We start from the raw sequence: 23,264 nt of genomic DNA, 5'->3' as shown, positions 1-23,264 counted from the left end.
CATGGAACGTGATTGCTACGTTCAACTGGCTTCCACTGCTCTGAAAGCAATTCTAGTAATTAGTGTGAGTTTGTTCAAACAAACAACTTTATGAAATTATCATAAGTTATAACTATATGCACAGTTTTTTTTAGTGCCTGAAAGAATCAAACCACGGAAAAGTTAGTTTTTTAAATTATTATACATACTAATTAACCCTTACTCTTGCTCTTCATGGAATCTGCTTGTCTATAACACTGGTTGACTGTTGTCTCCAAGGAAGGAGAGTGAGTCAGTGCTCAACGCCAAGAACATGAAGCGAGAGAGCAAAGTGTACTCATTCAAAGAGCAGCAGGAGGAACTGCAGCTGCGAAGGGAGTTGGAGGAGAAGAAGCGAAGAGAGGGGAAGGGGAAGGAGCCTGAGCTGACACCTAAACAGAAGGAGGCAGTAAAACTGCAGTTGGAAAAAGAGGCTGTTGTCAGAGATGCTCTCACTCTGGTGAGTGAACACTCTCAGTAATAATCTTTACTAAGATTGAATGTGCAAGGTACTATACATTCTTTAAGAATGAATTAATCAATTGCTTTATTTCACATACAGGGTGATTTGTACTCAGTGTGACAATTTTTTTTTGGTGTAAGTACAAAGTAAATGAAGTGTGATGATGCTTATCAAATGTTCCAAGTCTAAAAATTAGCTTCCCAAAAAATTATTTTATGTTTTTCAAAAATAACCATGTTTTTAAACTTAATACAGCGATTTCTCAATTACCTGTATATGCATTTGAGTAGATAATGTAATTTTCATGTTCTACATTACATTTTGAACAAGAATAATAGAAAATGACGGAGGCTAAGTTGTAAAAACTCCATTGTAAATAGATTAGATTCAAAGATAAAAATTAAGACGTTTGAAAAAATTGTAAAAACAATGGTCTATTGAATTTTTCACACCCTGTATACAAGAAAGTGTCGGAATATGTTAAAAACTGTGCCCTTTTATAAGCTTTCCAACCATATGCTACACTATTGAGGTTTATGTCTGCTTATGTACACTTTAATGGTTTGAAGACTACAAAGCATGGTGTCTTTAACATTTAAAACATAGAAAGTCGGCATGTATTAAGCAAAAGTTGTATTTTTGTTTCAGCTTGAACAGTAAAAACAGTAAAAAAGTTCCCTGTTTTCTGGTATTCACACCACTAAAACAAACAAAAAAATATATCTAAACCTCAATAGTGTAGCATATGGTTGGAAAGCTTATAAAATGGCACAGTTTTTAACATATTCCGACACTTTCTTGTATACAGGGTGTGAAAAATGCAATAGACCATTGTTTTTACAATTTTTATCAAATATCTTAATTTTTATTTTTGAATCTAGTTACAATGGAGTTTTTACAACTGATCCTCCGTAATTTTCCATTATTCTTGTTCAAAATTTAATATAGAACACAAAAATGACATTATCTACTCAAATCCATATACAGGTAATTGAGAAATCGCTGTATTAAGTTTAAAAGCATGGTTATTTTTTAAAAACATAAAATATTTTTTGGGAAGCTAATTTTGAGACTTGTAACATTTGATATGCATCATCACACTTCATTTACTTTGTACTTACAACAAAAAATTTTTGTCACACTGAGTACCAATCACCCTGTATAAACATTAATAGGTACACTTAATTAAACAATGGTCTACCACTATCTGTTTGGTTGTCACACCTAAATGTTGATACACAACTAGGGGTGTGCGATTCAGCATTTTTAGCATTCATAGGTTTTTAGAACATACCAAAAAATTTGATCATCAGTGTTTACTGTCTATTTGATACTTTATTGCATGCTATGTAATAAATAGATGTGAAATAAAAAATATAAATTTAAATGAATAAAAGTTTGTGTTAAACATAAAAAATTTAAAAAGATCAGTGAGTGGGCCTACCAAAAAGATAATATTTATTAATTAGAACTTAAATCATATATAATAACATTTTCTCACTAGTTATATCTTCAAAAAAATTTGAACTATAAAAATAATTCTCTAAGTCTAGCTGAAAACACATTCATAAATGAGGATACCTTCTAAATACAGAGTGTAATAAAACAATAAAACAACCACATTTTAAAAACTTTTATTTCTTAACTTTTTTCCTTGAACAGGTCAAGAATGAATATACTTTGTATAATAAGATATACTTGATAACTGACATTAATTGAACGTCGAATCCTTGGGAAACACAAAAAAATCACACTGTTTTAAACTTGTAATCTAGTTCTATACTCTTTATAAAAAAAAAAAATTCCTACATATCAGATCTAAATATTTTTGGCGCAATATAAGGCAAGCCTAAGTTGACGATGTTGAAGTTGAATCTAATTTTTCTAATAATGTGTAATGCAGGGATGAAACTAAACATTTCGACGTGTTTAGGTTATTTATTTTGTACTAAAAATAAACATAATACATCTAAAAGTCTGACTTATTGATACAGACATTTTTTGGTATAATTTCGTGTTGGTGTTGGCAGGACGTTCGCGCGCCAGTTGTCTGAGTCTGACTGTCTCTCTGACATCTTGAAATGTAGATTGTGTTGTGCAATATCATCTGCAGAGAGAACAAAGGCACTGTAGCTGTTTTGAACTAAATAGTTCTAAGTTGGCTACAATTTATTAGCCGTGATTACTAAACTATTAGGCCTAGCTATAAAATAAATATATACAAATAAAATACCCAATTATATTTCTTTTATACAAGTAAAAAACATTGTTCATAATTGGTGAGATAGACCTAACCAGATGGGCAGGAGATGGGCCGATTCCATGTACAAGGTGACTGCTGCCTCACACTCCCCTAGTCTACTGTTCAGCTACAACACACTAGTACCTTGTGTACTGAGAGCCTTACAGTCTCCTCTGTCAGCCCCTGCCATGGCATACCTGTATTGATAAAGTGAAAGTTAATTGAACAATGTTTGCCCTACAGTTGCATGAAGAGGTGAGCAAGGTGGTGTCCATGGTGACTGCTGCCTCACACTCCCCTAGTCTACTGTTCAGCTACAACACACTGGTACCTTGTGTACTGAGAGCCTTACAGTCTCCTCTGTCAGCCCCTGCCATGGCATACCTGTATTGATAAAGTGAAAGTTAATTGAACAATGTTTGCCCTACAGTTGCAAGAAGAGGTGAGCAAGGTGGTGTCCATGGTGACTGCTGCCTCACACTCCCCTAGTCTACTGTTCAGCTACAACACACTGGTACCTTGTGTACTGAGAGCCTTACAGTCTCCTCTGTCAGCCCCTGCCATGGCATACCTGTATTGATAAAGTGAAAGTTAATTGAACAATGTTTGCCCTACAGTTGCATGAAGAGGTGAGTAAGGTGGTGTCCTTGGTGACTGCTGCCTCACACTCCCCTAGTCTACTGTTCAGCTACAACACACTAGTACCTTGTGTACTGAGAGCCTTACAGTCTCCTCTGTCAGCCCCTGCCATGGCATACCTGTATTGATAAAGTGAAAGTTAATTGAACAATGTTTGCCCTACAGTTGCATGAAGAGGTGAGCAAGGTGGTGTCCATGGTGACTGCTGCCTCACACTCCCCTAGTCTACTGTTCAGCTACAACACACTAGTACCTTGTGTACTGAGAGCCTTACAGTCTCCTCTGTCAGCCCCTGCCATGGCATACCTGTATTGATAAAGTGAAAGTTAATTGAACAATGTTTGCCCTACAGTTGCATGAAGAGGTGAGTAAGGTGGTGTCCATGGTGACTGCTGCCTCACACTCCCCTAGTCTACTGTTCAGCTACAACACACTAGTACCTTGTGTACTGAGAGCCTTACAGTCTCCTCTGTCAGCCCCTGCCATGGCATACCTGTATTGATAAAGTGAAAGTTAATTGTAACAATGTTTGCCCTACAGTTGCATGAAGAGGTGAGCAAGGTGGTGTCCATGGTGACTGCTGCCTCACACTCCCCTAGTCTACTGTTCAGCTTCAACACACTAAAATACCTTGTGTACTGAGAGCCTTACAGTCTCCTCTGTCAGCCCCTGCCATGGCATACCTGTATTGATAAAGTGAAAGTTAATTGTAACAATGTTTGCCCTACAGTTGCATGAAGAGGTGAGCAAGGTGGTGTCCATGGTGACTGCTGCCTCACACTCCCCTAGTCTACTGTTCAGCTACAACACACTAGTACCTTGTGTACTGAGAGCCTTACAGTCTCCTCTGTCAGCCCCTGCCATGGCATACCTGTATTGATAAAGTGAAAGTTAATTGTAACAATGTTTGCCCTACAGTTGCATGAAGAGGTGAGCAAGGTGGTGTCCATGGTGACTGCTGCCTCACACTCCCCTAGTCTACTGTTCAGCTACAACACACTAGTACCTTGTGTACTGAGAGCCTTACAGTCTCCTCTGTCAGCCCCTGCCATGGCATACCTGTATTGATAAAGTGAAAGTTAATTGAACAATGTTTGCCCTACAGTTGCATGAAGAGGTGAGCAAGGTGGTGTCCATGGTGACTGCTGCCTCACACTCCCCTAGTCTACTGTTCAGCTACAACACACTAGTACCTTGTGTACTGAGAGCCTTACAGTCTCCTCTGTCAGCCCCTGCCATGGCATACCTGTATTGATAAAGTGAAAGTTAATTGAACAATGTTTGCCCTACAGTTGCATGAAGAGGTGAGCAAGGTGGTGTCCATGGTGACTGCTGCCTCACACTCCCCTAGTCTACTGTTCAGCTACAACACACTGGTACCTTGTGTACTGAGAGCCTTACAGTCTCCTCTGTCAGCCCCTGCCATGGCATACCTGTATTGATAAAGTGAAAGTTAATTGAACAATGTTTGCCCTACAGTTGCATGAAGAGGTGAGCAAGGTGGTGTCCATGGTGACTGCTGCCTCACACTCCCCTAGTCTACTGTTCAGCTACAACACACTATTACCTTGTGTACTGAGAGCCTTACAGTCTCCTCTGTCAGCCCCTGCCATGGCATACCTGTATTGATAAAGTGAAAGTTAATTGTAACAATGTTTGCCCTACAGTTGCATGAAGAGGTGAGCAAGGTGGTGTCCATGGTGACTGCTGCCTCACACTCCCCTAGTCTACTGTTCAGCTACAACACACTGGTACCTTGTGTACTGAGAGCCTTACAGTCTCCTCTGTCAGCCCCTGCCATGGCATCTCTTTATGTCACCTTGAGGTTCACAGCGTTCACACCCAGTAAAGGTGAGGATACAGCACACAGGGTGTAGGTGTTGGAATTTCAGGCTTACCTGAATGAAAAAAACTCATCCTGGCCTAATAATCTCAAAAACTAGCATATATACACTTTTTAGTGAATTTTCCATACAGGAAATATTAGCGAATTTCCCATATATATAATAAGCTATTACGTTAGGTGATATATCTTCATAAAATATACAAAATACACGTAAAATAATTGGTAAACTTTATCGTAGAACTAATTTAACACAAAAGATAAATGTAAACAATAACAGATAAAAACAACAATAATCATCTGATTATTAAAGCATATGACAATCCTCCCCCCTATTAAGCTGCTCTTAGTTGGTCGCAGTGTCTCTTAAATAACCGCCCGTCTTCTGATTTAACGAGGTACATCACATGCCCTAGCGGCCTTTCGACTGTTCCTGTTGACCACTTTTCTCCTGAGGTGTTTGAGTAATTTCTCATTAATACATCTTGTCCCTTTGAGAAACTTCTTCTAGTTATAACTTGACTTTTATTTTGCGTTGTAGGTTTAATCTCAACCATTAAGTCCATTTCGGTTCTTATGTTTCTCTCAAACATAAGCAAGTATGGAGATTGTCCTGTCGCCGAATGGTGTGTCTTCCTTAGCTGTTTCAGTATCACGTTTATCTTATCCTCATTGTGTCCTCCCCCACAAGCATGTAAGAGGTTCTTCGCCGTTTGAACTACCCTTTCTGCTTGACCATTAGATTTCGGACAAAAAGGAGCGATGGTTTTATGTGTTATTTGATACTTCTTGAGGTAATTTTTAGGGGTGGGCGAGTAGTGATTTTTCAATTCGAGTCGAGTCGAGTCGAGTATTTGAGTAAAATTTAGAGTATCGAGTCGAGTCGAGTAGTTGCGCGTTAAGTAGGCCTAGGCCCAGGGTTTTTGCTGCGGTAGTATTTTTAGCATCTTGATATTCACAACTTAAAAATGCTAAGTTTACATTGTTTTGCAGGCTAGGCCTATGGCAAATTTTCTACAAATAAAATTGAAAGATGTAATGTTCAAACAAATGTAGTATTAGCCTACTGGAATTTTTTATTTTAAATGCTTACTTAAGTTATTGAATAATATTTTTTCTACAGTTAGGCCTAACTTAGTTTTTATCTTTGCAGAGAGTTTGCAGCATTTTGCTGAAACAAATTTCATCCTGGCCTAAACCCTGCCTAGGCAGGGTATAGGTAGTTTAAGTACTTATACCAAATTTTCTAAGTTATATGGTTACTAATTATTAGTACCTCCTACCTTAGGCCTAATAAAAATTTGGCCTAGACTACTTGTTGGCTGCAGCATTAAATTATTTAGGCCTACACATCACTTGTTATTGTGTGTTTTTTTTTCTTGCCTTTAATTCCTCCCCACTAACATGATAATCAACCTAACTAACTAACTAAATAAGGTAACTTTAAGAATAATTGCAATTCAAATAAGAAACAGAATTTATAAAAATAAATTTATTTATTTAACCAGAAAACTTATATATCAAACTGCATATTGTATCACAAGTTAAAAATATCAATATGCAATTAGGTATTTTAAAATAGGTAATCACTGGGATATGCACTTCACTGTCTGAAGTTTGAAGGTTGTGGGTACTAGGGCTATCCTCTTCACTCAGTACATTTATAAAAATGATCAAGTCACTTGTCTCTGACAGACTGAAAATATCAAACAAAAACGTAGTAGGCCTATTATCTCGATATAAAATCCCACATTTAACACTTAATTTAAAATTAAAACACATTTCACTGTAGCCGGTATAGCCTATTTGGCCTTTCTTTATAAACTCACATTTTCTAGGTTAAGTTACAATTCAAACTGTAGTTGTCATGTTTCTACCACCAGATTGAAAATTGCACAATCAAAACCACAAACAGAATATGTTTATTTTACTTTCTATTAAACTTCCACTAACAAAATCAATTTTATTTTAAGTTACAAATTCACTTCAAAGTAAAAACATTCAAAACTAACATTGACATAATCACTCCAATCCATTGTTTTGTTACGCCAGCTGTCACCATATCTGCTCTCTCTCTCTCTCGCTCTCTCTAGTCAGTCTGCTGGTCTGCTCATTCTGCTTTGTTTTCCCATCAAACAGCTGGTTTGCAGTGCTGACGTTGCCATATTTATCATTACACCATTATGGTGAATGTCGGTAAAATTATCATAAAGTTGCTATAGCTTTTATTCGTAAAAAAATTAATAGTTTGACTAATTTTAATCATGTTTATGTAAACTGATTAGAAAATAAATTATACTTATAATTTGTTTACGCCAATACAACAGTTGTAAAAGTACAAAAATTATCGTCCATCTGGCAACACTGAGTTTAAAGTGGAACTTATCTTTTCTTTCTGCCAAGACCCAAGTTCGATAGATTCATTCAATGCTTTATTTCAACTTACTGTATCGTTATCGAGACGTATTGTTGACTGTTGTAGGAAAGTGAAAGTCTGTTGTTAGTAGTCCTCTTGCTAGCTCTGCCGAATGACGATGGGTGTTTGTTGAACATTTGGTTTACGCTGGTCTAACCTATATGAGGTTAGATAGTTGTTTTTGTAGGAATGGGGATTAAATAAGGCATCAACACAAAACAAAATATAATTTATTAAATATGGGTGTAGAAAATCGTGAATTGGCACTATTTATAACTACTCGACTCGGAATTTTCGAGTAGTAATTACTACTCGACTCGAGGTCGAGTATTTGAAAAAACTCGAGTAATTACTCGAAGGTCGAGTACTCGCCCACCCCTAGTAATTTTCAAACAAAGTTGATGTAAACTGAGTCCCGTTTTCTGAAACGAGGACATGAGGAAAACCAAATGTTGCAAATAGTTTGTCTAGTTGTTTTAAGCACCAGTCAGTTGTTGTCGATTTAGTCGGGATCACCTCTACCCATTTACTGTAAGCATCGACAACAATGAAGTAACTCCAGCCTTTTAGTGGTCCTGCAAAGTCTACGTGGATACGTTCCCATGGCCCGCTTGGAGGTTCCCATGGATGGATCGTTTCCTTAGGTGGACTTTTGAGTTTCTGTTGGCATGAATAGCAATCTTTGACTAAATTTTCTATCTCCTGATCAATATTTTGCCAATAGCAGTAACTTCTAGCCAGAAGTTTCATCTTCGTCATGCCCATATGACCGGCATGCAACTCGTTTAGAACTTGTTTTCTTAATGTTAAAGGGACACAGATTCTATTCCCTCTGAACACACAGCCATCCATTAAGCAAAACTCATTGTCACTTAATCCAAGTTCTTTTAAACTCTTCCCTGTGTTTAAATAGTGTAATATCACTTTGAGATTTTCAACTTTCCTTGTTTCCTCTTCAATCTTTTTTCTTGTCACTGGCATTGCTTCCACTTGGTTTATCAGGTACTGCTCGTGATCATCAATTACATTTTCTGGAACCTCAGTGATCGGAAATCGAGATAAGAAATCTGCATTAGCGTGTTCTGTTGTGTTGCGGTATTCAATTGTGTAATCAAATCCTGACAAAAAGTGAGCATAATTAAACATTCTCGAAGCTGTCATTGAAGGTAAGGTTTTTGCAGGATCAAAAATGGAAACGAGGGGTTTATGATCTGTTATTAGAACAAAATGTCTTCCATAACAATAGGCGAAAAATTTCTTCAAACCCCAGTAAATTCCTACAGCTTCTTTGTCGATTTGGCTGTACTTTCTTTCTGCTTTTGTGAGAGTCCTTGAGGCAAATGCTATTGGTTTCTCTGATCCATCTTGGTATCTGTGAGATAAACAAGCACCTAAGCCAGTAGGACTCGCATCTGTAGCAAGTACCAATGCTTCACTCGGATCATAATGAGCTAATACTCGTTCACTGGTGATTTCAGCTTTGATCTTCACAAAGGCATCTTCGCACTCTTTATTCCATGTAAACTTCTTTCCATGTCTTAGTAGATTGTTTAATGGTTCCAGATAGGTTGACATGTTAGGCACAAATCGTGTGTAGTAATTTGTGAGTCCTAGGAAACTTCTGAGTTGAGTAATATCTTCTGGTCTCTTTGCTTTACTTATAGCTTCAACATTTTCAGGTGATTTATGAAGGCCATTCTCGTCTATAACATGACCTAAATACTTTACACTTTTCTTGAAGAATTTGCATTTGTCCCGATTCATTCGTAAGTTGTATTATCTAATTCTTTGAAAAACTTCTTTTAGTCGACACATAGTTTCTTGGAATGTGCTCCCTTGAATAAGTATGTCGTCAAAGAAACATACAGTGCCTTCTAGTCCATGGAGAACCTTGTCCATAAATCGTTGCCATATACTTGGCGCTACTTTTATACCAAACATTAGGCGATTTACTTTGTACAAACCTAAATGAGTACTTATGGTTTGTATTTCTCTTGATTCTTCATCCATTGGAAGGTGCAGATAGGCATTACTTATGTCCAAGGTACAGAAAAATTTTCCTTTGTTCATGTGTGTAAAGATGTCTTCAATGCGAGGTATAGGGTACTTCTCATCTAATATTAGTTTGTTTGCTGTCACCTTGTAGTCAGCGCAGAGCCTTACACTTCCATTAGGCTTTTTTACGGGAACAATTGGTGTTCCCCATTGTGAGTTTTCAACTTAAGAGATTATACCACTGCTCTCCAGTCGATGTAGCTCATCTTCAACAGCTTTCCTTAGAGCATAAGGTACTTGTCGTGGTTTGACGAAAATTGGTTTTGCCCCTTCCTTTAGCTGTATATGTCCTTGTTCTGAATTTATTTCACCGATTTCTGCCTTGAAAATGTCTTGAAAGTTTGTTAGGAGTTTATCAAGTTCCTCTGATGTGTTAGTATCCGTAAGTTTTATGTCAGCCCAATCCATCTTGACTTCTCGGAGCCACTCACGTCCAAAAATTGGGTCTACATTTTGTTTTAAAACATAGAGCTTCCCATGAAAACTGAAATTTCTGTACTTGCATTCAACAAAACAGACTCCCACAGGTCTTATAATTTCTCCAGTGTATGTTCTCATTTCCACTTCCGTCTTGAATAGACGTTTATTAAGTTCAAGTTTAAGAAAATCACTGTATGATAATGAGCTCAAAGCCGCCCCAGTATCAAGTTCCATATTCAATGACTTGCCTTCAATAGAAACGTTAATTATAAACTTGTCATTCACATTTGGTGTCCCCATCATGTAAACCTCATGAACGTTGTCATTATCATCTTCAACATCAATTTTATTTGATTTTAACTTGTAAGCGTTCTCGCTTGCATTGCTAACCCTGTTGCGTGTGAGACAAACATTCACAATGTGTCCAATCTTGTTACACTTCCTACAAAATTCATTTTTAAATTTGCAAGTATCAGCTTTATGTTGAGTACTGCCGCATCTGTAACATTTACCTCTTAAATCTTGAAAGGTAAAATGCGGTTTGATTTCATTTCTACTCTTTCTTGTTAACCCAGATTGTTTACTCACATAGTTCACATCCTTAGTTTGTTCTGTAACGTAATGAGAGTACTTAGGTTTTATTGCATAACTTTCCAGTTTGGACTGTTCAATAGAAATGGCCATTTCTACCTCTTCTTTAAATGATAGTGTATTTCCTTTTTCTTGAAGAAGCCTAACTCTCACTTCATTATCTCTTAATCCTCGAATAAATTGCATCTTCAAGAACATATCACAAACTGAACGTTCACAGTTGTAACACTTAAAATCACAGTCAATTGCCAAACGTTTTAGTTCTCGAGCGTACGTAGAAATTCCCTCTTCAGTATCTTGAACTTTACTGATGAACCTATTTTGGTTAGCAAGTATACTTGGAGTAGGTTCCAAACAGTTTTGCAGTATATCTGAAAGTTCTTCAAACGATCTGTCACCTGGTGCCTCGGGAGCAATCGCGTCACATATGCCTGATGCATTTCGGGTGTAAGAGTACTAAGAAACAGTTGTGTTTTGGTTTTGGACTCTGTGATTTGTTTTAGGTCCAAGGAATTTGTAAACCGCATTAGGAAATTCCGAAAGGTTTCATTTTCTGTGTAGGGTGTGAAACTCACATTCGGTATGTTCAACTTATGCGGATTATTTCCTTCACTAGAGACATTCCTCTCTACTCCTGTTTGCTTAATAGTGACAAAGAATGGTTGTAATAAAGCTCTTGCTTCGAGGTAAGTTTCCTCTACATCTGTACGGTAATCTTCTTCTCTTTCAATTTCATCTTCATCGTCTGTAGTTGTTATAATCTCTTCTTGTAACAAAGTGAATCTTTTCCACGTTTCATCCAGTAGAGTTTGTCTGCACAAAGCATCGTATATAGACGAACCTTTGGTTTTCAGCACATGTAAAGTCCTTGTAATTTGAGACTTTATGATTCCTCTTTGTTGTTTTAATTTTCTAGTTCCATTTTCACTTTTATCACTCGTCGCCATTGATATATCTTCATAAAATATACAAAATACACGTAAAATAATTGGTAAACTTTATTGTAGAACTAATTTAACACAAAAGATAAATGTAAACAATAACAGATAAAAACAACAATAATCATCTGATTATTAAAGCATATGACAGTAGGTCTCATGGTAAGACCTAGATACGGTACCGATTAACTTTTTTGTTTTGAGGTCCTCAGAGGCCAAAACACCCTCCGTTCAAATTCGTATATATATATGTGTCCGTTAGTGCGATAACTCTAGCAAAAATGGTCAGATTTTGATGGAATTTGGTACAAACGTGTAAACCTACGTGTATTTGAACGAGTTCGCGAACCAGCATGATCGGATTATGGGAATGGGGGTTTTTATGGGTAAAAATTGGGTTTTCCTATTTTTGACTCTAAAACATAAAATTTCTTTATTTCTTTCCATACCATTTTGTAGAGCTTAAAAAAAGAAATAATTTTGTACAGTGAAGCCTTGTTGAATGCCAAACAGTTACGAAGATAATTAAAAAAACGTTTAATTTAAATTTTACATGTTATTCTTATGGAGAATAAATAAACTGTTCAAAGTCTGTAGATGTGCGATGGTCTTGTAGAAGACGCTTTGGATAACATGATACGTCAGAGCCGGTGTCGATCAAGTACCGGAGTTTTGCCTTTTGATCCGAGGCAAAAATTCTGCGGCTGGGTGCTTGACAGTCAGCCGCCGCTGTTACTGGCCGTCCTTGGAATTTCCTGCGTAAGAGCAAGGAGAAGTACATTTTGATGTATGTCCATGTACAAGACTTTCTGTGTCCATGTACAAGACTATCTGTATCAATGTATAAGACTAACTGTGTCCATATATGAGACAGTATGTGGACACAGATACTCTTGTATGTTAGGGAAAATTTCTCAAATAAAGAACTTGTTGAGAGAACAGGTAAAATAAAACGGTTTTATGTCCACATATATGTAATTATCTAGAAGGCGCGGGATAACGTGTCAGAGAGCTTCATCTGGATTTGTCAAAAAACAGTTTTACGTCCTCAGAAACTAGTGATACGGTACCACTAGTTTCGATGTCGGTTCCGGAACCGGTTCCTAACCAAAAAAGATTCTCGGTTCTTTTAGGCTACTTAATTGTTTTATTTTGAAATCAAAATATCCCTATTTCAATTTTAAAAACTGATTTTTTCTTTCATTAGTGTAGGTTGGTTAGTGTAGAACCATACAGACAGCGTAGCGAAGCGCAACATAGCGCAGTGTAGCTTAGTTTAGCCGAGCTCAGCATTGTCCAACACACAGAGAGCGTAGCGTAGTGCATTATAGGTTGTAGACGGTCTTAATAAGGTACATCAGTTTAGAGGATGGCTCTGTGGAAGACAGTTCGTATTAGTCTTGTCAAAAATACCTTAATGTGGCAGTTTTTGATCAGTAGAACTGTCGGGGTGCATGAAGTGTGTAAAGGCAGGGACAAACATGGTAAATATCACCTCTTATTTCCAATCCTTAGGAAACACGAGTCTCGGTTTATGAATTACACTAGAATGTTGACTACAACGTTTGATTACATATTTTATTTATTTAGTTCGGTGAAGGATGATTGAGAGAAGCTGACAACTAATTGGAGGAGACCAATTGGTGCAGAAAAGAGACTAGTATTAACTTTAAACATGTCTGCAGTCAAATGGGTTTTAATACGCTCTGAGAAAAACAAAATAGTTAGTTCCTTGGTCGTACGCTTCGCTAAGCTACGCCGAAATAGACTACTAGTATGTCATACCTCATTTCAATGCACGGTTTTGATTTAAAACATGTGATGCGCTACGCTACGCTGTATGTACGTTTTTACACTTATATTAATTAAGTGATTAAGAAAATAAAACTTCTAGGCCTATTTATACAAGCAACACTTTGACAACCAAACACATTAAAATCAAAACCATATATGCCATACCAGAAGTGTTAAATATAGACCTATTTGTTTAAATGCTTCACTGTTAAACCAATAAATTGGACATAGGCTCCTAACCTTGGATAGAAAAGGGGCTCTGAAAAGCTGTTAAACTAAGTTAGGCCTAACTTTCTGTTAAGTTCTAGCTACATATTTAGAAGAGAGTAATTTTGAGTAATTTTTTACCTAAGTTATAGCCAGCATTAATTTGATTTTAGGCTCCATTATTAAGGGAAATTTATAACACAAGTAGGCTATTTGTGAAAAGGAAGTTTTGCCCAAAACTTTTTTAGAAAATAGGCCTGAGTACAAAGGCTATTCATTTGGGGTTACAGTTTAAGAGGCAGGCTTGTTTAAAAAAAAGATTTAACATATTAGTTTGGTGACTGTGATGGTTTTTTTGTAGGCCAAGTGCCTGTACTGTTATTGTGGGTTAACAGTGCTTTTAGCCCCCCCATCTCTAGAGATAAGCCTACTAAATATGTTTTATTTCGCATATCTGTTTTTTGCTTCATCAGTTTTAAAATACTTCCTAACTTGGGAAGCCATTATCAACAATTTATCACAAATTAGTATATAAAACAGCAATTTAAAGTAGGCCTACTTCTACATTCTTGTAATAAACTAATCCACTTTCACTTACTATTTACAGACAAAACAAGTTTAATCATTCACATCAACATATAAATTTTATGTAAGAAATCCTAAAACAAAGACCCATTCTTCAATTTTGAAGAAACTATTAGAAAAGGTTTGAATACCTGCTATTAAGTAATCCAATTTTGTTGTTAGCACAACTAGTTTCGGTGTCTGTGTGACACCATCATCAGGCTGCACAAGGACAGTTTTCTACAAACCCTACCAATACCCTTTTTGGTTTGCTGAATGAAGGCTTGGCTATTTGTCATGTAGCCATGTAGTCTCCATAAATAAATCAATTTTACCCGTTAACTTGAAATTTGAAATATTGTGCAATGCGCTAGTGTTGCCATTTGTCACGGTGATTACAGATCAAATGCAATATGATTCGTCAAAATCATGAGTATCCCAACATTTAACCATTGGGCATAAAAATATTAATTTGGCCACTGACTGGACTGGACTGAGTCAAAATAGTTAGAGTGAACTTGACTGAGTTTGATGTTCGAGTCGTACTTTCAGTGCTGTTTATGTTGCTTCTGTATTTCCATAGTTTGTACAAAACAAAGTAAATTAATTAACGAACTCTATGAATAAAATAAAATAATCTTGTGACTTGTAACTATTATTAATATTATTATTAATCAACTTCAGATAAGCAAAGGATGTTATTAAGGTAGTCTAATAATGTTGTTGAGTCCAAATAAACCATTTAATTGATCCAATCTTTATTAAGCTTGCCTTCTGTCTTCTGCTTAAAATGGTAGAGCAATTGCAGTCGATGTTTGCACCACTCTATCAGCTGACGATAATGACTACAACTTAACTAACTAACACTGAAATAATCATCCTATAGCTTATTGCTGATAATATTTCATGATAAATATGCCCTTTCAAATAGCCTGAAGTGAAAAATAATCATCATGGTTGACAATTTGAATTTTTTAAATGATTAAATAAAAATATAACTAATTTACTTGGTACCGAAGGTATCGGTACCGACATTTCACCATCGATTCTCGGTCCCGGTACTTTTCCCAAGAACCAGTGGAACCGACATTTGACGTTAAGTACGGACCCATCACTAATAAAAAAGTATTAAGAAATACCCCTGCCGCAGCAAACCTGCACAGTAGTCTAGGTTCAGCACTTGTTGATAACACCCTATTTAATTAATATTAATGTTAGGGATTACTGTAAAGGATTTGCTGCTACAGGGAGGGAATGAAGTGTGTTTGTTAAAATGTTAGTAGCTTGCTTAGTATAAAATAAACAAATTTAATTAAAATATCCCTAAACAAGCAAAATACGACAGTTTTTTTATTGATGAGAAAAACATGGAGATGTAAAATTAACAATTTTTTGTAAGTTCTCCAAAATCATTAGACATACATCAACACTTCAATATCAGGGCTAGAGATATACAAGGGCTGGCTCACTCCTTTGATGTTAGCGGTTGCCGCCTGATCCTACTTCCCCTCTCCTGCCCCTCCTCAGTGACGTAGCGCTGGTACGTCGGCGCGGCGCGGCGGTAGCCTAGCACGGCAGTGCATAGCATATGTCACCCGGTATCTACGCGCATATTAATAATTGTGTTTATAAAATATGGAAATGTAAAAAAATCCAAATTACCATTTATACAATGTTATGGTCCAAAAACAATAAAATGACAAGTTTCACGATTTTGCACTACAAATTTCAAACAAAAGCCAAATAAATGTATTATCAAGAGATAAAGCAAAAGTTTACATTTTTAGACAATAATACTAGAGATCAAATGAAGTAAGTAAGTAAGTTTCACGATTTTGCACTACAAATTTCAAACAAAAGCCAAATAAATGTATTATCAAGAGATAAAGCAAAAGTTTACATTTTTAGGCAATAATACTAGAGATCAAATGAAGTAAGTAAGTAAGTTTCACGATTTTGCACTACAAATTTCAAACAAAAGCCAAATAAATGTATTATCAAGAGATAAAGCAAAAGTTTACATTTTTAGGCAATAATACTAGAGATCAAATGAAGTAAGTAAGTAAGTTTCACGATTTTGCACTACAAATTTCAAACAAAAGCCAAATAAATGTATTATCAAGAGATAAAGCAAAAGTTTACATTTTTAGGCAATAATACTAGAGATCAAATGAAGTAAGTAAGTAAGTTTCACGATTTTGCACTACAAATTTCAAACAAAAGCCAAATAAATGTATTATCAAGAGGTAAAGCAAAAGTTTACATTTTTAGGCAATAATACTAGAGATCAAATGAAGTAAGAGTTGCATATGTAAAATGATAATTTCAATAAATGTTTATGACTTTTAATAAATGTTTATATTTGTCTAGAAAAACATTTTGTTATTCACACATGTAATTTGTATTTTATTTTTCAAACACATAAACCCCACATGCCAACTTAAAATTAAAGTAAACTTATTCCCCTACATGAATATACATAGTTTTAAAAGAAAATATACATAAATAAATATTTTATACTTTTTTCTACAATAGTTATAGTTTTTTTTCTCTTTCATTTGGCGATCAAATCGTTTGTTCATCATGACGAAATGTTTCAAAAACGGACTGAATGTAATGTCCCAGACCTCAAATTACGTAATTATATCCACATAAAACAGTTTACAAACTAAATATGTACAAATTTACCACTAATAAATATGATTAAAGTGATAAAGTCACCCCTGCGATATTCGTTGTTGGTAAACAGTTAATGAAGTTCACAAAACCCGGCTAAAAATAGTGTCTCAAGTTTCTAAAAGTAATGTCACATTTCAGTCGAGGCACAATAAATAATATCGAAACTAAACATTTACAACTTTACAAATTATAATCATGATGTAAACTGATAAAGTAAAATCACACCAAAACTCGACTTGTTAGTTATTGGTTAACAGAGATTGAGGTCAGTTAGTCAGGCAACTTTATTTTAATGGATTAAAATATGTATATTAAATTTTATTGATGAATTGAAATTCTTTTCCTTTTTGTAAAAGTTACAAAATACTAAGTATAATGTATTTTTATACAACGTCAATGTATTTTATATAACCTCAATGAATTCTAAAAGTAATGAATAAATAATAAATAAATACAATAGTGATGGTCAAAACCAGAAATTTTGAATCTCGAAACCAAAAACGAAACTTAAATAATCGAATCCCGAATCTCGAATTTCAAAACTTGAACGCGAAACTTTTTAGTTACCTGGTCAAGGTTGCTAAAAAATAAAAATACAAGTAATGATTACATTTTCATTATGATTATGCAATCAAAACTGAAAGAGATTGACTCTTGATGTGACAGATAAACTTCAAACCCAAATAACATATTTTTTATAAACAACTAACATTAAAATAAATGCAACTCTTGTCATTGAAATAAACATAAATATTACATGAATTAGAACATTTAGTGGTCAATATTTCTTTGTGTTTAATAAATATCGAATATTGATATGAAACTGAATTCTATGCTGTTCCAGTATTTAAGATGCCTTTTGCAGTTCAGAATACAATTTACTTGTTTCATTAGTGTTAATGGAGATGTGTTTGCTTGATTGCTACTAGCTTGGGTGTAAACAATGTTAATAATAATGACACAAAAAATATAATAATTTTCAAAAATATAAGTGCCAAAACTTCCTATTTTGAAACTTTTGAATCTCGAAACCGAAACTTTTCCAAAGTTTTGATGGTTTTGAGATTTGAGATTTGGTTTTGACACATCACTAAAATACAATAAAAAATCCATACATTAAGATACATTCGAGCAATACGAACACAGATATTACACAGTAACTTAATGCATTGGATCAATAACTACAGTATTCTTAGCCATCGCTTTACAGTCCACTCCCAATATAATCCTTAAATATCTACTAATAGTATATTTTGTACCTAGGGGCTGAAAATGAGGTTTGCCGGCTCGAGATAGTTTTTAAGTTCGAGACAAAGTCGAGAACTTGAATTGATCGAGAGCTGCAAAACCATTTCGGTCCGTGGTACGAACGCTATTTTTCACCACACTATACTCTATTACCACTATTCACCACTATAATAATGCACACTGATAGTCAACACATCTACAACTTTAAGGTTATGTGAAGAAATAATTTTAAGAGGAATCAGCTAAAATAAAAATAAATAGTTGCTAGGCAACGGTGACAATAACACAATTCTATTGCAATGCTATATGGATTTTGATTGTGTATTCAAGACCCCACTACACTGTGTATTTAAAATGCATTCATGTTTTAAGTAAGTAAGCGGACAGCTGATTTTGCGGCCCCGGGCTGTAAAAACCTGCTCGGTCCCCAAATTACGATGACAGCTGGCATGGCCAGCAAAACGTAACTTTCAGCTACCAATTAACGTATGTAATACAGCCAAAAACATCATAGTGTGGTGAAAAGTAATTTTTTCGAACCTAAATGTGCGGCAATACCACCGCTCACACAGGCAAAGATATACTGTGCCGGGAGCCCGAGGTACCGCTGTGACGTCACAGCACCGGAGTGGAGGGGAGCCAGCTGGCATCACTTTCTGAGCTCGCGTGGCCTAGCCCTTGTATATCTCTAGCTCTGCTTCAATATACAAAATTATTTGTTTTGAGCTCAACAAAGCTCAACAAACATTGAAATAATCATCCTATAGCCTACTGTTGATAATATTTCATGACAAATATGCCCTTTGAAATAGCCTGAAGTGAAAAATAATCGATCATCATGGTTGACAATTTGAATTTTGTAAATGATTAAATAAAAATATAACCTATAAACTTGGTACCGAAGGTATTGGCACCGACATTTCACCATCGGTTCTTGGTCCCGGTACTTTACCCAAGAACCGGTGGAACCGACATTTGACATTAAGTACCGACCCATCACTATAAAAAACCATCCGTGTTGTCACTTTAGCCTGTAAGTCTCTCTCTATAGATTCAAACACCAAATAAAAATGTTCTTTTACAGTTCCATCACTTCTACCAGACCTGATTGCCAATGTAACTCTGAGGTTACAGAAGCCCAAGTGTGACCTAGACTCAGCCTGGCAACAAGAAGACTTGGGTGAGTTCACAATAACCACTTGTTATGTTTCCTGTATATTTAATGCCATTTTATGTTTCCATCAAATAATTCTGTGTTATGAAGGAAGGACTGAATTGTATATTTGGTTCAAGACGGGACGAGACAGGATTTTTATTCCCTTCCCGATTCTTGGGACAGGGCCGAATTTATTTCCCTGTGTAAAAAGGGTTGGTTTTTAAAATCCTGATTTAATATTCTTTCAGTCAATTGCACCAAAAATGCATTTAAAAAATTAAAAACCAAAAGGATTTTAAGGCCTGATATGGTTACCTGTAGAAAAGCAGCACAAGCTATAGTTATCATAAATTTTGTAATATGTACCGTACCTATCACAATGTCATCATGACTATAACCCGCGATCGTGAACCAATCGCCACCAACTGAAACATGTCCGAACCGAATTTGCGGCGCCATCTTCAACGTGTCCCGCAGTCACGGCGTCATTGTCCACGTATCTGGCAATCACAGGTCAATCATCAAAATGTCCGGATTTTGAATTTAAAATTAACCTGAGGAGTATATTGGATTGATGCTGAAGAGTGTGAAGTGCAGTTCTAACCTCGTAGCTTACTTTGTCTGCTGCTAGGCTACTGTGATTTTTTTTATCTGATGGCGAAATGCCGGTGTCGGTTGCTACCAAGCGGTAGAGGTAAAAAATATGGTGTTCTCGTTTTAGCGTCTGACGCAACGTTCGTTCATATACGGTCATTGTTACCGATTGTTTATTCTTTATTCTTTTATCTTTATTCTATATGCTCTTCCTTATTACCTCTACTCTATTCTCCTTTGAGGCTCTTTTCAATTTACCCTCGTGAAGTACTCTAAAGTGTTAACTATTCCTCTTGTGATGTCGGCCGGCTCTTCTTCCGATGGACACTCGACGCCAACACACTACACAACCAAGGGTGAGCACTAGACATTAATAGCCTCTTCTCATTAATTTGTAACTAAACCCTCTGTGTCCTCCTGTGATGATGTGGAGTAGTATGAGTGTAAATGAAGATACCTGGGCCCTATATATCTTCCTCTAATCACTACCAAATCTCGCACATTTCCTGTTGTTACCCAACTCTATTGCATGGAAACTATTTAACTCGTCAAAGTGCACAATATTACCTTAGCTGCCTATCACGGCCAGCTTTTATGTTCTTTAATATATCTAATTATAATATAGTGAACAGAGAAATTTATATATATATATATCTGGACTTATTCTAATTCGTCAAAAAAGTAACTAGATTTACCAAATAATGTGAATTCTAAATTTGTGATATTGATCGCCAGACCACTACCATTCGAGAACCTAATACATTACATAATTAAATTAAAATAAGTTTGCCCTGGCCTACACCCTTCCCCAACCCCTATATCTATTAGCTAGACATTCTTATGCTACTACTTATCCGGTCAAGTTGTACAGCTGCAGGCGGTCGACACACTACTACTGTTCTACTCTCATCGCGCGTGCTTGCCGGGCCGACTGCGCGCGCAACCGTGTCACGTGACTTGCGCTACCTATTGTCTTGTAGCGAGTCGCTACACTCCTTTGACGATAATTTTAATTTGTCAATTTGTGTAATTTGTGTTATTTTTATTGTGTTATAGCCTTATTTAATTCTCATTCCAAGTTTTTATTTTATTAATTAACTAGTGCAACTGTTGCTCGAATTCAAGCAATTGCAAAGTATTACGGGCGTTGTTTCAAAACGAATAACAGTCATAATTTTTGATTACTTAAAAGATCAACTTTAAGATAATGTAATCAATATACTTGGGAATAACGAATAGAAATTCTAACGAATAGCGCTATTCGTTCGTTTTTTTGGCTAACTTCTATTTTATTAGTTAGTTTTTAAAAAGAGCTGGAAGTAACTTCTACTCAGTTAGTTTAATAGACAACAAATAGATAATATATTCGCTAGTTTTAAATCGTTAGCTTTTCTGGTCAGGCGAAAGTACTTCCCAGTACGGGTTATTTATTTGATGTGTTCAGTGAGGGGTGCGTGCGTACGTGAGAGGTCAGCACCCTTGTGACAAACAACGTGGGGGGTGGGGAAAGAGAAAGTCAAAGTCCAGTCGCTTTGGTATGCAGCGGACCCGGGGTCGAGCCAATGGCAGCCAATAACAATACCCCAAGCACCAAAGGGTGGAAAGGGGGAATGTTTGTTTGGCGATTGATATGTACTGTAATCTCAAGTGTCAAAACAATGTCTTCACTTCAGTCGATGGGCGATGCTCAATATCTGACCGTGACAGGTGTTAATTTTTTGTTAGTTTCTTAGTTGTCTTGTCGTTATATATATTTTAGTGATAGTTAAATATTTTAAATACATAAGTTATTAAGGTGAACAATTTTAATGAAGTAGGGATAGATTAATAATATTTGTTTGCAATGGCGGGCGAGTGTGATATCAAGTGACCAATCTTAAGTGACAAAGTGACATATTTCAACAAGTTTTAAAAATGAAAAGGGTGGAAACGCGTTAATCGTATATTTTGTACCAAGGGCCGAAAATGAGGTTTTGCCGGCTCGAGGTAGTTTTTAAGTTCGAGACAAAGTAGAGAACTTAAATCGATCGAGAGCTGCAAAGCCATTTCGGTCCGTGGTACGAACGCTATTTTTCACCACACTATACCCTATTACCACTATAATAATGCACACTGATAGTCAACACAACTACAACTTTAAGGTTATGTGAAGAAATAATTTTAGGAATCAGCAAAAATAAAAATAAATAGTTGCTAGGCAACGGTGACAATAACACAGTTCTATTGCAATGCTATGGATTTTGATTGTGTATTTAAAATGCATTCATGTTTTAAGTAAGTAAGCGGACAGCTGATTTTGCGGCACCGGCCTGTAAAAACCTGCTCGGTCCCCAAATTACGATGACAGTGCTGGCATGGCCAGCAAAACGTAACTTTCAGCCACCAATTAACGTATGTAATACAGCCAAAAACATCATAGTGTGGTGAAAAAATGTTTATTGTGTTTGTACCCAAAACAAAAATAATTAAAGCATCTGTCACAAGTGCTTCGAGGTAAGTGGAGAAAAAGTGTGATGGTCTCGTTTTTAACTTGAAGTGGAATAGGCCTATATATTTTTGTAATGAATATAATTTTTATTTTTTAGTACAGTTATAGTATGTTTCTCAATGTGTTTCCCATGCTCTTTTAAACTTTATCTCGCCACAAATAGGTCACTTTTAAATTTAGTAATAAACTATACTTTTATCCAATGGAAAAATTACTTCATCAGACTTTAAAAAAATTATCTGATATTTCGTAATCCATTAATTGCTGTCCATTAATTGTTGTACAATAAATTTTAGTGAAAATTCAGCTAATTGAACATCAACAAACTGTGTTTTTACCTAACCGGGAACTTTAGTTGTAACTTATGTTTGTGTATCGAAAGTAGTGTTTATGTCAGGAAAGGTGAGATGATCACTATTTGTTTTTGTCTTTTGAACTATTGAAAACAGAGTGATGACAAGTTTTTGTATCACCTTTGTCGGGGAAATAAATATGTGCACTCGAGTTTGAGCCTAAATATATCTGAGATGAATAATCCGATTTTGTTGAAACAAAAATTAAATATAAGCTGGTTTAAATACGTTTTACGTGGTGTCAATTAACAAAAATTCCGTTTACCAGAAACATTTATATAGTTGAAAGATCCTAAAAAGTACCGGTTTTTAAGAAACTCTGCACTAACACTGAAGTTTAAAATTTATTTGTAAACAAACCACTGAGCCAATCTTTCTGAAATTTTTATGGCTTATTGGTAGGTTCATTGTTAACATTTCCATGCATTTCAAACATTTTATTCACAATAGTTTTTATGCTGCTGTTAATTTTTAAAACGTAAGCTAACATCGTTAAAAAGACACTGAAAATTTTGTTCAAAATACCATCTTGTTTGCTGTGACACAAGAAATAACA

General features: G+C 35.8%; 1 protein-coding gene across 1 annotated transcript in view; it reads left to right on the top strand.

Moving 5' to 3' along the window:
* LOC128994935 (eIF-2-alpha kinase activator GCN1) overlaps positions 1–23,264 on the top strand; it is a 300,111-nt gene that overhangs the window by 82,263 nt on the left and 194,584 nt on the right. The window contains exons 17-29 of the mRNA XM_054419780.1: positions 259–478; positions 2,967–3,109; positions 3,213–3,237; positions 3,341–3,475; positions 3,528–3,662; positions 3,715–3,849; positions 4,093–4,227; positions 4,281–4,415; positions 4,468–4,602; positions 4,655–4,738; positions 4,842–4,976; positions 5,030–5,213; positions 19,202–19,297. Of these exons, the coding sequence (XP_054275755.1) occupies positions 259–478; positions 2,967–3,109; positions 3,213–3,237; positions 3,341–3,475; positions 3,528–3,662; positions 3,715–3,849; positions 4,093–4,227; positions 4,281–4,415; positions 4,468–4,602; positions 4,655–4,738; positions 4,842–4,976; positions 5,030–5,213; positions 19,202–19,297 (1,697 nt within the window). The remainder of the gene's footprint in view (positions 1–258; positions 479–2,966; positions 3,110–3,212; positions 3,238–3,340; positions 3,476–3,527; positions 3,663–3,714; positions 3,850–4,092; positions 4,228–4,280; positions 4,416–4,467; positions 4,603–4,654; positions 4,739–4,841; positions 4,977–5,029; positions 5,214–19,201; positions 19,298–23,264) is intronic.

The sequence above is a fragment of the Macrosteles quadrilineatus genome, unplaced genomic scaffold, assembly GCF_028750875.1.
Source record: "Macrosteles quadrilineatus isolate MER2022 unplaced genomic scaffold, UCM_ALF_1.0 Scaffold_1__1_contigs__length_201487025, whole genome shotgun sequence".
In the NCBI taxonomy this organism is placed as follows: Eukaryota; Metazoa; Arthropoda; class Insecta; order Hemiptera; family Cicadellidae; genus Macrosteles; species Macrosteles quadrilineatus.
This window is presented reverse-complemented; position numbering and strand designations above follow the sequence as displayed.